At 37.1% G+C, this 12,965-nt stretch overlaps 1 protein-coding gene across 2 annotated transcripts; it reads left to right on the top strand.

Annotated features, from left to right (window-relative positions):
* Positions 1-7,376: 7,376 nt before the first annotated feature.
* On the top strand, positions 7,377-9,814 carry LOC110857575 (L-serine dehydratase/L-threonine deaminase). 2 transcript variants are annotated; one of them, XM_022106163.2, is made up of 8 exons: positions 7,377-7,524; positions 7,971-8,255; positions 8,329-8,496; positions 8,593-8,696; positions 8,773-8,798; positions 8,867-8,968; positions 9,032-9,256; positions 9,324-9,814. In XM_022106163.2, exons 2-8 carry the CDS (start codon positions 8,097-8,099, stop codon positions 9,515-9,517), a joined length of 978 nt encoding a protein of 325 aa, XP_021961855.1. In that variant the 5' UTR covers positions 7,377-7,524; positions 7,971-8,096; the 3' UTR covers positions 9,518-9,814. The 2 variants fall into 2 exon arrangements, with proteins under 2 accessions (XP_021961855.1, XP_021961856.1); XM_022106164.2 differs by having other exon boundaries at positions 7,388-7,545.
* The last annotated feature ends 3,151 nt before the right edge of the window (positions 9,815-12,965 follow it).

Below are 12,965 nucleotides of genomic sequence, written 5' to 3'. Positions count from 1 at the left end.
ATTCTTAAAACATTACAAAATTCATTAGTATGTCTATGAAGAATTTTAAAAACATTTTTGCAAAACATTGCACAAAATCATTTTTAATTCCAACTGGAACTTCATTAATTTGACAAAATTAAGATTAGAATTAAAGTTATCGGACGACATGGTTGTTTTAATTCAGATATATTAATTCCTAGCTTTCGATACACACTAGTATCATCTTCAGGGACAATATTTGAAATCGAGAAAACAAGATTGATTTCACTCACAATGCTAATCATAAATTATTGTTGTTATTCAAAAACGGTATCGTTGTCAGGGGCGCTTGATCAGTGGTAACATTAGTGAAGACCAGATTGGATTCAGGTTCATGCCGTGGTCTTGATTCATGGCGTCAGAGGTTTTAAAATTAAGATTCTCCTTTAAAATACATTAGTTTGTAAAGATTCAAAAGCCAACTTTCCTTCATGATCGCTAAAACTTTTCTAATCGTAAATTCCAGTAAATCCTAGTAAATTCCCCCAATATAAGTTTCTAATAGTACTTATTTCATACAAATATATTGGTATACAATTAGAATTTTTTGTATTCTACATAGTATAAAATCTACATGTACTCACGCTGTATGTCGTCTCCGATGCATAGACCAATTTCCTGCTGTCCGAATCCGAGAAATTAGCAGTGTTTTGAAAATCCGACTTGATACTTGGATTGCACCAGCTGCTCGAAAGTTTCCGGAACTTGTTCCAGCAAGGGAAATGCTAAAAATCCAACCATCTTCGACCTATAGGAAGTGATACAGATACTTAAATAAATATGCAGGTGAACATATGCAGTTTTTGCGTGATGTGTGTATACATATGTACATAAGTCGGTTCTTTCAACTTTTATAAACTTCAGTACAAGTCTCATGTCATACATAAGTAGGCTTCCTGTTGAATTTTCTGAACTTGCATAAAAATCCAATTGCATACATATGTACATAAGTCGCTAGAATTGCAACTTATAATATTTCTAGCGATTCGATTTAAAAACAGTAATTCGTTAAGAATGTGCGTACTCAAGTCTTAATAATACTTCAGTTTTGTGAAATCTTGAAAATTTCGCAAAAGTTTTCTGTATAAATTAAGAGTAGGATTGTCTACTTACCTGTATATTGTCGTAACAATAATTACAAAAAACAACCATAACGCTAGAAAACATCTCAGAGGTGTAGATTTTGGTACATCTGCTCCGAAATCTTGGTCGAGATAACTCGTCAGGATAAACATGACTTGTCGTCGGATGGTCCAACTTTCGTCGTCGTTAATCCGTTTCATGCCTTCCCTGATGATTCTGAAAATTACGAAGGCTACCAGGGTGGAAAGGCTTAGACAAGCCCACATTGTCAAGTCGAAAGGCCACAGCAAAGCCGCCGGAGAAAATACCCGGGCTCCATGTGACGTAATAAAGGTTAGGAAACCCAAATCCATGAAGGAGTTGGTGAAAGAGACTACTTTAACTGTAAAAATGATTCACACAAAGTCATGAAAGCTCAAAATTCAGTAGAATTTAAACTGCTGTGAAACATGAATTTTCATAATAACGTATATATTTGTAAGCATGTATATTTGAATGTACAACTTAATTTTCTGAGGAGAAATTTAGCTAAAAATGTGTGTAATTGTGGGCAATTACAATTATATCGGTACTTCGAACAATAGCTTGATATTTAAGTGATAAAAAATCGTTACACAAATGTGTTTCAGTTGGTTTGCAACAAATATTTCCGAAAATTGACTGGTACTGGTACCAGCGAGGTAATTAACGGAGTGGGAAATTTTTGAAGCTGTATAAGGATAAAAAGATAAGCTACAAAATTTTAAAACAAAGGACGATCTCATTTAAATTTAGCATAGTGAAGAGGAGTAAAATTTCTTCATGCGCCACGTACGCGAGCGTTTCATGCAAAATTATTCGTGAAGCTGTTAAATAAATCTTCCAAATTTCAACTCACTTCTATCTGACGTATGTACAGTTATAATTCCAACATCAGCCCGATCAGCAATTATGTCTCCTACAGTACCTGTCAAAATGCATAAGATGACCAATTTCACCATCAAATTAGTCCTAAACTTTTTTGTGACGGGATATGTACATACCGATCCAAGTCCCATTCGGTAGCTTTAATCCAGTTCCTTTTCCAGTCGCCATGAATAAATTGTACGTGTAGTTAAACTTTGGGACGAGATGTTCCTCAAAATATCCTTTCCAAACTCCCCTATTCGCATTGTTCACCTTTGTATACGGAGGGTCTGCCCAAACTCTTCATCTCACTGCAGGAAACGCTATCCGAACAAGGTGTCCGTTTAAATTGGAGACGTAATCGGGAAAGTAGTCATAGTTCGGGGAGGGTCGTTTATCAGGCAAAGTGACCACGCGGGGTCGACCCGAATCACAAAAGAAACAGACGGATTTAATGATTAAATTTCCAGTGGAGGGGTCGACAGAAATTGCCAATTTATACTTCGTCCTGGCCGGAAGGATAGGACAGAGCAGAATTGAGTCTATTTGTGGTGGTCTTGTGGTTATCCAAATCCATGGGTCAACATCTGTCGTCACTATAGGCAGATACGCTGGTGTGAGAGTTCTTGATCCAGGAATAATTGATAACAAGATTAGTACATAATTAGTACGTATTAGTTGGTATTATTTATTGGTGCAATTAGTCATTCATACGTATTTCACAGCCCAAAAACTTGTCATTTTCTTTAAATTTCCAAATATATGTATGTACCTTCGTAGGCGAGGAACACGAAGTAGTACACAAGTGTGCGTATCGGTAGGCAAAGTATTTATACAAATAGGTACATAAGTAGCTGGACAGTCTAGCGACAAACAAATGCATGCCATTTGGTAGCTTGGAGGTTAAGACAAACATTAATTATGCCAGAACTTATAATGCTTCAAATTATGGTCAAGCCAAAATTTTTCCAGGCCTGTAATTGTAGCCAGCTCTGTGACATCCAATTTTCGATTTTATCCTTGGCTATAATTGGAGTATTTACGATAATCTACCTGATCATGGGTTGCGTTTCTTCAAATCAATAGGAGTAATTAAAAAATACACGTATGTAAATTATCGAAATGTGCATGTACGCAAATTATCGAAATGTGCATGTACGTAAATTATCGAAATGTGCATGTATGCAAATTGCCGAAATGTGCATGTATGTACGTAAATTATCGAAATGTGTATGCATGTTCATTTTAGAAATGGACATATACATACGTGTGTAGACTTAGACGGAAATAAATCATTTTTACTGAGAAAGAGTGTTGGTAAACAGTAGCGTGCAAGTTATTCCTACACCATTTCCTAATAATTTTTGAGATTTTTCGAGCAATTATCGAGATTATGCTGGGCTTAATTAGACTAGGTACCTTAATTCCGGCATGTATGTACATAGTGTCGACATGCGGATACGAATGTCCATAAGTGAGTTTGATTTGAGTTGATAAGTAAACTTCTTTTGTGGATGATTCTACATGACGTAAAATTCTGTTTAATTACTTCAATTAATTTCTAGCGTATGACAAGTTATACACCGGGCTCATAAACAGTTCCTTGGCATTTCAACCTGCACGCGAATTATGTTTGAATCTACACAGCTCATTAGAACTGATTACGGCTGTCAGTCCTGTAAAACCGAAAAGTTTTCTGTACTGATATGTTGCAAAAACGATGATAAGGGGACGTCCATAAATTATGTAACGAAAAAATCGCGATTATCTAGACCCCTCTTTAATATGTTACATACATAGGCACGATATCATTCGAGTTTAAGACCCCCCTCCCCCCTCGTGTAGCATAGTTTATGAACGTCCCCTAAAGCTAAATGAAATTCGAAAACATGGCTGTACAATTAGAACGTTTTCTAATATACGGTTGGCAATTAGCAGAAATATTTATAATTTAAAGAAAGTTGGGTTGGAAAATATCGGTAATGTACAAAAAATAAAATTTTACAAAATTAGACAAGTTTGTGCATTTTACAAAGTGCCAAAAATTGTTGGAAAATTTACTTTTTTATCTCCTGAAAGAATTCCAATTTGGCATCTTTGACAAGAACAAGAACCAGCTTGCACACGTCTGCCGTCCTGTTGTAAATAACTTCCGGGGCGACAAAATTTCCAGCTTTTGGAGACCCTGTACCAAACTCTGTATTGAAATATGGTACCCCTTGAACACTTGTCACCACATCTCTTATAAAGCTGTCTTTGAGGCTATTATTGTCGACGCGTCCTTCTCTCTCCTGTATAAAGAAGAGGGCACAATGCGAATATCTAGATTGCCTAATTAAATCCACCAGAAATGCAATGAGTTGTGAAGAAGTAGTCAATTCCACCCCAGGAATAAGAGAAAGCAGGCAAGTCACAGAAATAGCAAAACTGCTCCAAAATGGTCCAGCCATCCTTCCGACTCGATTTTACGCTAAATGAATCAGTCAACGAGGAGTGATTTCCTTATGTATAAACTTCAAAATCCAACGAGGTCGGCAATTATGGTTCTTATTAATGCATTCCAAAGATAACTTGCATGCATGGCTGAGCAAATTACGTGCAGAAAGAAAGTAACATGTGCGTGTTGGAATATGACATTTCAAAGATATTGCGTCACTTCATTTACGATACGATAGGGATCTTAGGTGTCAATCAAAAAATGCAATAAACAAAGTACTGATTCTCAAATTGTTACTGCTGTTAATACATACTTAACAAAATACAGGCATATTTACTACTGGAGCATGTTTATGTATCACAAAAAAAGCCATTTATGTAATTAATGACTATTAATGAGTCATTACTAAAGACCTGATCAAGCTATCAAAAGAGAAGTCGTACTACGTAATAGTGATTTCTGTTTATGTCATTGTCATTAAAGGATTAATACATGGTAAAGCACTTCACGTGTTACTAAGATTTTGGTTTACACATTTTTTTAGATTCTTTGTATGAATGGTTCTAGTCTAGTTTAGCTTCCTAACGCTTATCTTGGAAAAATGTAATTACTCAAGTGACAAAATAATTTAAACGTAATTAATTTTACGTAATTGAAGAAGTTACCTATTTGCTTTTAATATCAATTACATGACATGTGGTTGGATTGTGTAATCGAAAACTGACGACAATTATTAAATTTATGTGTTATCTTGTGCATGTATATTGGTATATAGATAAGTAATTGGCACTAAAACGTTTCCCAGTGGCTTGCAGATTCATCTCGACGGTTGTACTTGTACCGATAATAATAGGATTTCCCTTTTTAACTTCACATTAAAGTGAATTTGGGACTCTTATGTACCCAGTACTCGCAAAAGAACTGTTACAAGAACAACTTATCGTAGCAACCACAGTTTGTCGAATTTTGAAAAAATAAGCACATAACTGAAAAGCCAATGAAATTCTGTATAGGAAACATTCACCTTTCATAATTTCAACCTCATTAGGCGACACGAGCCAGGAGACTTCGTGTCCACTTGACGATCGCGGTACGCATCCGTTCAAAAAAATATTGGTGTCATTTCTAAAGGATAGATTTTTTCTCGTACTCCAAACTTGTGTGGGGTTTAGCACATGTATCTAGCTTCAGTTTGGATCACATATCATATTCCAGAAGGTTGAGGTTCGGCGATGATGAATTTTATTCTTGGTCCGAAATGGAGTCAAGAATTTTGGACTTTAACCTTTTAAGCATTTTGACCATGTATGTCATGGCGAACAATTTTACACGAAGTGCCGGACGAAAACACAACAATTAAAAAGATTAAATATTCCCCATTTTCGACTATAAAATGTAAATGCTTAAAAGGTTATCCACCAATTTACTATTTTGGCTTTATGAATAGGACGTGAGCCGTCCTTAAATGCCTAGTGGCTATTTTTGAGTCGAGAGTGGTTCATTAGTACCCCAATTCGCTCGATAACTCGAAAAAATATTTTTTGACACGAAATTTCGACCTCTGAGGATGAAAAATCACTTTTCCGACCAAATCCTAATTAAAGAATCACAGAAGCAGTATGGTGGGTCCAATTAATATTTTTGAAATTTGTGTAAGTAATATGGACTAGTGGGGTGTAGACACAGTGCTTTTGCTTATTTTATATGGCCTCAAGGGTGAAATTTTGCTCATCTTTTCAAAATATTTATTTTCATTTTTCAAGCGCGCACCGCACGATCAGCGCCTGGCTTCTTATGGCTCTATTTTTACTTAACGTGCGGTTGGCAAGTATTTCTCCTCACGCCTTAAAGACATAAGTTCAATGTCTAGTTTAAGGGCCCGGGACATAGTTTTACTCAACCCGTTCATTAGCAGGGAAATTTTTCTTAGGGTCCGGCATGAATTTGGACAAATTCAGGTTTTCTGCACCTTCATGATTTTGTATGACCTTTTTGACCGTTCCTTTCCACCTTTGTTTCACTCATCAAGACTACTGGTGTCAGTGGATCGTTTTATAGTTCGGTCGATGATCTTGCGATCAGTTCCGATTTTTATTGAGTAATTGAAAAACGAAGAATTTTATTGTTTACCAAAATGTTGCCAAAAAATCGCAACATGTCTTCTTCACCAGTCTATCAATTTGGCACCTTGGGTCACAAAAATTTTTGAAACATTGTTTCTGACGGACAATTGCATGGAGATTTCAATAAAAAATAGTACAACTTTCTAAAAAAACTGTCTAGCCTGCTTAATTCACCCGGGAAATCTTGTAACACTTCTTTTGCGGGTACTAGGTATGCATCTCCTCAAGAATTTATGCACATGTAAGTATTTCGTGCGGTGCGGATATGTAAAGAAATGTTCATTATCTGAAAATATTTTGGGGATTGCATCATATTTAAATATTTATTAATTGTATCGAGTGTCATGTTGAAGTTTAAATTTCTGCAGCCATGAACATTGGACAGTCAAATATACATATTAGATTGATCTTTGTTCTAATATCCACTTAGTTATTATCGATTATATATAATCAATAGCTGAGTAGATATGTAAATATATATTAATATATTTATTGAGTGAACCCTGTTGTCCAGTCCATTACTACATACTAGGGACTTTGGCTAATCCTGTGTAAATAGTCAAATGAAGGACTGTTATTTTACTCGTTCCATTATTCCATGGTTATTTCTACTAAACAGAACGAATAAACTAGCTAAATCATTTAGCCTAAATGACTTCCAGCTTGAACTAGATTTACATTATTATTTATACCCACTTTCTACGAACTTGAAATACTGGATTTTCCCCGTATGTATATTTAGTCTGTTTATGTGTATTTATTTTCTTAACCAAAATGCGACCCTAAACAGGCCAATTGTCACATTAAACGAGTTTGCTTCATACAAATACATACTCCAATTCGAGCCCAATCATTATTTTCTAAACTGATCCTAAGTTCGCTAAGCTTTGCTCTGTTAAATATTAATTTCTTAAAAATTTCAAAAAGTAAAACACCATAAAAATTAGCAGCCTTTGTTCAAAAACCAACAACGAAGTAAGTAAACTTGATACACAGGTAAGTACGGTTCAGATGAAGGGCAATTACTTATACAAAAAAACAGCATTAATTTAGTACCCTCTAATCACTTTACAAACAACATCTTGCACAACTCGTGCTAATTGTCCAGCCCAAACTTCGCAGTGACAAACCCTTATTATTTTTTGAGAAAGTTAGTTGTTACATCTTGGCACACGACCCGTCTAAAAGCAGAACGTTTTAAAATTTAATTTAATCCAGATCACGCTGGAAATTCTTAACGGTGCGGTGCGCAAAAACGAGATCATCTCACGTTTCAATTGCTCATCATACTTTATGAAGATGCGGAGTAGGACTTAACAAGCCTGACTAACCATGTGCACACAAATGTATCTGATGGTTTAAATATGTAATGGATATTCGCATTATTTTAATTAGCATGGCGTGATGCGATTTTTTTCCAGATCAAATACCTCATAAATAGCGATCCGTACGGGAAGAAATCTTCACAGTGAGATCACTCTCCACCCAAACTGAGGATATTCTTTCACATTCAAATCCGAAGCCAGATTTTTTAAACTTTTTAAAAAATGGGTCGTCTCGGGAATGAGAAGATTGCCTCTAGAACACCACTCATGTACAGCAAACCACTCTCAGAGTTGTCGGATCGGTGTGTTTATCTCAAATTGGAAAATGTTCAGCCGTCTGGTTCCTTCAAATTGAGGGGGATTTCACATTTGTGCAAAGAGGTGAGAAAGTACATATTTTGATAGTTGAAGATTTTATGTACAATGTTTTTGACGTGTTTTTTTTAAATTTCAGAAATATGCGGAAGGTTGTACCAAATTTGTTGGAGCTTCGGGTGGAAATGCGGGCCTTGCTTTGGCCTACTCTGCTCAAAAATTGGATGTTCCGTGTCAGATTTTCGTTCCAAAAACCGTTTTGCCCAGAATGAAGAAAAGGCTGGCCTCTTATGGTGTAACTGTGACGGTAAGATATGTGGTTAAATGGAAATTGAGATGATGAGACGAAAAGAAATTTTTACGGGAGTAGGTAAGTGCATGAAAAATTGTGTGTATTGGACAGATGGGTGGTGACGATATCCAGTCCGCCGTGGACATGGCATTGCTTGAAGTTAGCAAAGATGAGTCGTACGCATTCATCCATCCGTATGATAACCCTGCGATTTGGTATGCAAAATTATTGCCGTGATTTCTACAGATACAGTAAGGTTCCCAGAGCTAATAAAAATCTGGTTTATTGCAGGGAAGGGCATTCCGTTATTGCTGAAGGTAGATATTTGCATATTTTTAGTATAAATATTTGCTCCTTTTTACATTCTCATATATTTATTTTGCAGAAATTCAAGAAGATCTTAAGGGAAGAAAACCAGCCTGCATCGCAATGTCGGTGGGTGGCGGGGGCATGTTGATGGGGATCTTGTTGGGACTGGAGAGAATTGGTAGGCTTGCAAACCTATGCAATTTTTTGCCTGACTTTCACTTATTTTCTTTTAACAATTTAGGATGGAAAGACGTCCCTTTGCTCGCCATGGAAACGGAAGGTTGCGAATGCTTCAACCTTTCCTTGAAAGCTGGCAGAATTGTGGACGTAGAGCCGACCAGTATCGCCAAGACGCTCGGGTGCCGCACCCCGGCACCAAAATTGATGGAGAAAGCGAAGGAATTTAACATCATTTCGCAAGTTTTACCAGATAAATGTGCCGCACAAGGATGCGTCTTGCTTGCAGGTGGGTAAAAATACCAACTTTAACCAGACCACGTTTTGGGACTAATTAAACTCATTTTAATTTTTAGACGACCACGCCATGATGGTTGAGCCAAGCTGTGGCGTCACTGTTGCTTCTGTATATAGCAATGTCCTCCCCGGAATTTTGGAGCAGCACGGATGCGATTCACGAGCTGGACCCATCGTTCTGATCGTTTGTGGTGGTAGTGATGTCACTGTGGAAACATTGCTTAATTACAAGCAGAAATATATGGAAGTGTAAAAAATCAAAGTACAAATGTAAATATTTTAAAAACATATGCAAATACCTTCCGGATAATTTAAGTGCAATTCGCTATTGGTTATGGTTTATGGTGGTGGCGATTTACATAATTCGTACTATTTTTTTCTTTATTACATGATAATTAATTATTATGTACTATTATTATGCTACTCATACATATTTTGGAAGAGCAGGACTTCACACTTTTACTCGAATACTTAATTCTAAGTAATGACGTGTTAATAATATTTGTATCATAATTAATAAATTGCTTGCTGGACGAGCCAAAAAATTAAATATAGTTCACTTTGTTTTACATACAAAATACTATCGTTGTACTCGCATATTCAGGTACTAACACCAGGGAGATTTACTTAATGGTAACACATACATAATTACCTATACATGCATTTGTCCACTACTGTCCCTTAAACGTGACCAGCAAGTTCAGGGTGAGTTGGATACAATTATTAAAGCAACAGAGGACGATCGTGTTCTCAAAGGTGTACAAATAGCCGGCCGTGCATCTCACCGAGTTGAACGATCTTTTATACATTTTCCACAAGCGTCTCGTGTTATTCGTTTTGCGAACTATTTGTCGATTAGCGGAAGATTTGACCTTTTTGTTCATTTCGTTGAGCTCTCCGGCGACTTTGAGTGGTGTCATGGCCTCGTAGAAACATCTAGCTCCGCACAGCGGGAACCTATCAAAATATAAACCAATATAAACTTACTAAAGTACAAGTTATGATCATTTTAATCGTTTAAACGATTAAATTACATTAGCGTGGCATATGGATTTGTATGCCAGATGCGTATAAGACCAAACAGGAGGCAAGATACGACGAAGAAGAGAAAGCTAGGAAAGGCAGAGAGGTAAACGCGAAAGGCGTCATTTAGCACGGTCGCGTTGCACTCGCGAGATCGGTATTGCAGGATGGCAATGTCTTCGTTTTGGTTTAAGGTGAATCTAGATAATAAGAAATTTGGTTGCAATTAACGTTTTGGAGGTACATATTTTTAGCCCGAAATTTTTAATCGGGCGCAAAAGAATGTGAGGACAAAATACACATGAAAAATCCCAACTTACGCCAACTTCCTAATATCCGCAAGAATCCAAGACAATCCCAGAAAGGTGATTGACCAGTTGAAGGTGAGCGTGATAAGCATATTTGTCATCATATAGTACTCAATCGCCATGAAGGGGAGGTGGACATGGAAGGGGATGTTCAGTTCTCGAAATCCGGCACAGTCGTAGAAGAGCGAGCTTGTAAAGTGGGGTGAACATGGTGCCTCACTGACCAGGTTGGCATGCACGGCCGGATTAACGGAGAAGAGGAGGATCCCCATCATGAGATACCTCCCCAAACGACGTTCCGCATGCCGTTCCCTTTTCGTCATGTTTGCCGAAATTTGCTTCTTGTTGACCTCTTCCAACACCCAGTTCGCATAGTTCATTATGTCCATTTCGTTATTGGCGATGCCCGTGTAGGCAATCGCGGCGAGAGTGTAAACTCCACACCAGGCAATGTTCAGGATTTTTGGGAGGAGGGGAAAGTGCCCCCTCAAGGATAGCGTGTACATGAGCCGACTGATGCAGAAAAACGTGCCATACGTGACAGCAATCCTGTGAAGGTTATGGAAAAACCAGTGAAGTTTGCCGGCGCGTTCGAGACGATTTGTCGTGGTGTTGTAGACAAAAGGGTAGAATCGAAGGTAGCAGGCGAGCCGGAGGAGGTTCTGGTAGATCCTGGCGGCGCGAAGGGGTAGCATAATTGGGGGTGTGGCGGAATTAGGGGATTTGTACGATTTTAAGTTTCGAACAAAGTTTTATATGTCAAGGGTTATGCAGAGGATTTGAAGTTCTGGTTTGAAGGATGCCAAAGTAAGGTGTCATATCCCATCAAATTTTCGGATATTTATATATTCCGTTCTGCTTACGTGACGCGTGTGATGGATTAATTTAATTAATAAATATATCAGTCGCTTACTCGGTGAAAGCTTGCAAATATTTGCAGAACTATTTAGTTGACGAGGCTAAACCAAGCGGTTCCCTGGAGTACAAGACTGTTGCCATTTCGTTAATTCTGCATTTTATTGTATTTAGTGCAAAAGTATAATGTCGAGTATGATTTGCGATAAGTTGTTTTTTATTTGACTTTCACTTAAATAGTGATTAAAGGCACGGGTTTACTTGCTCGTCCAGTGAGGGTACATGATTAATGGTGAATTGTTGATAAGTTATATAAGCGGGTTATGGTGTGTCAAAGTCATACAAAAAGTTGATAAATGTGTTAATTAGTTCGATTACATTTGGTCGACTGTGGGTCAGAGATTCCATTTAAATACATGTAAACACATTATAAGATGGAGATTGATTTGCTGCGCGTGTAGCCTGGTTTCAATTTTTCGCTAGAAAATCAATTTTATGATAGAATGGTAATTGCTATATGATGAATGAAAACATCCATAAAAAAATGTGGTGCATGTACATGCTGTGCCATGAGGATATGTAAATAAGTAGGTTTGACCAAATTTAATTGTGCATTTAATGTAAAATCGAAGCTACTTATTTATGGCTAATGAAGTTTAATATAAGCCAAAATACATTGGTATGCATAATTTATTATTATTATTTTGGTTCCAATTTTTTTCTTTGACTTCTAGAATTAAATTATGTAGCCAATGAATCGTTGGTCGTCAAGAAAAAATACGGACAAGATCATGAGCAGGGTACGGAAAACCCCGGGGTTTTTCTAGAAAAACCCAACCCCGCGGGTTTTTCCGGGGTTTTTGGGGTTTTTGTGGGTTTTTGGGTTTTTGTGGGTTTTTGTGGGTTTTTGTAGATTTTGGGGCAGGTTGAACCAAAATTCTTTAAATTATATATTAGATAAAAAGTAATTTAATATACGATTTTGACATGCAATTTTAAGCGTTATCATTGAGTTGGACTGTTAAATCGAAAATTCATATTTCGCATGCAAACTTGGAAGTATGCAGTAAAACTTGGAAATTCAAGTCGCACATGAAAATTCTCAAAATTTCATGATGAATCCGTCAATTTAATTAGCATTGATTTAAGTTGTAGTTTAAGGGATTTTGTTTCAATCTGTCCCAAAATCTTACAAAAACCCCGGAAAAACCCACAAAAACCCACAAAAACCCGCAAAAACCCCATTAAGCATTAGGGTTTTTCCGGAGATTTGATACCCCAAAAACCCACAAAAACCCCAAAAACCCCAACCCACAAAAACCCGGGGTAGCGAACCCTGAATGAGTGCCTTGGAGATATTGTGTGAAATATTAATCAATCCGAGAAATCTGCTTGCATGATGTGATCAGTCGCTATCGAATTTATAGTCGTCGACCAACAGACGGTACAACTGATCACCCATGTCGGACTGACTCGGCTAAATACGTATCAATTTTTATAAATTTTTATAAATTT

The sequence above is a fragment of the Folsomia candida genome, unplaced genomic scaffold (genome assembly GCF_002217175.1).
Source record: "Folsomia candida strain VU population unplaced genomic scaffold, ASM221717v1 Fcan01_Sc019, whole genome shotgun sequence".
Taxonomy (NCBI): domain Eukaryota; kingdom Metazoa; phylum Arthropoda; class Collembola; order Entomobryomorpha; family Isotomidae; genus Folsomia; species Folsomia candida.
The sequence above is the reverse complement of the archived record's forward strand: the minus strand, read 5'-3'. Positions and strand labels throughout refer to the sequence as shown.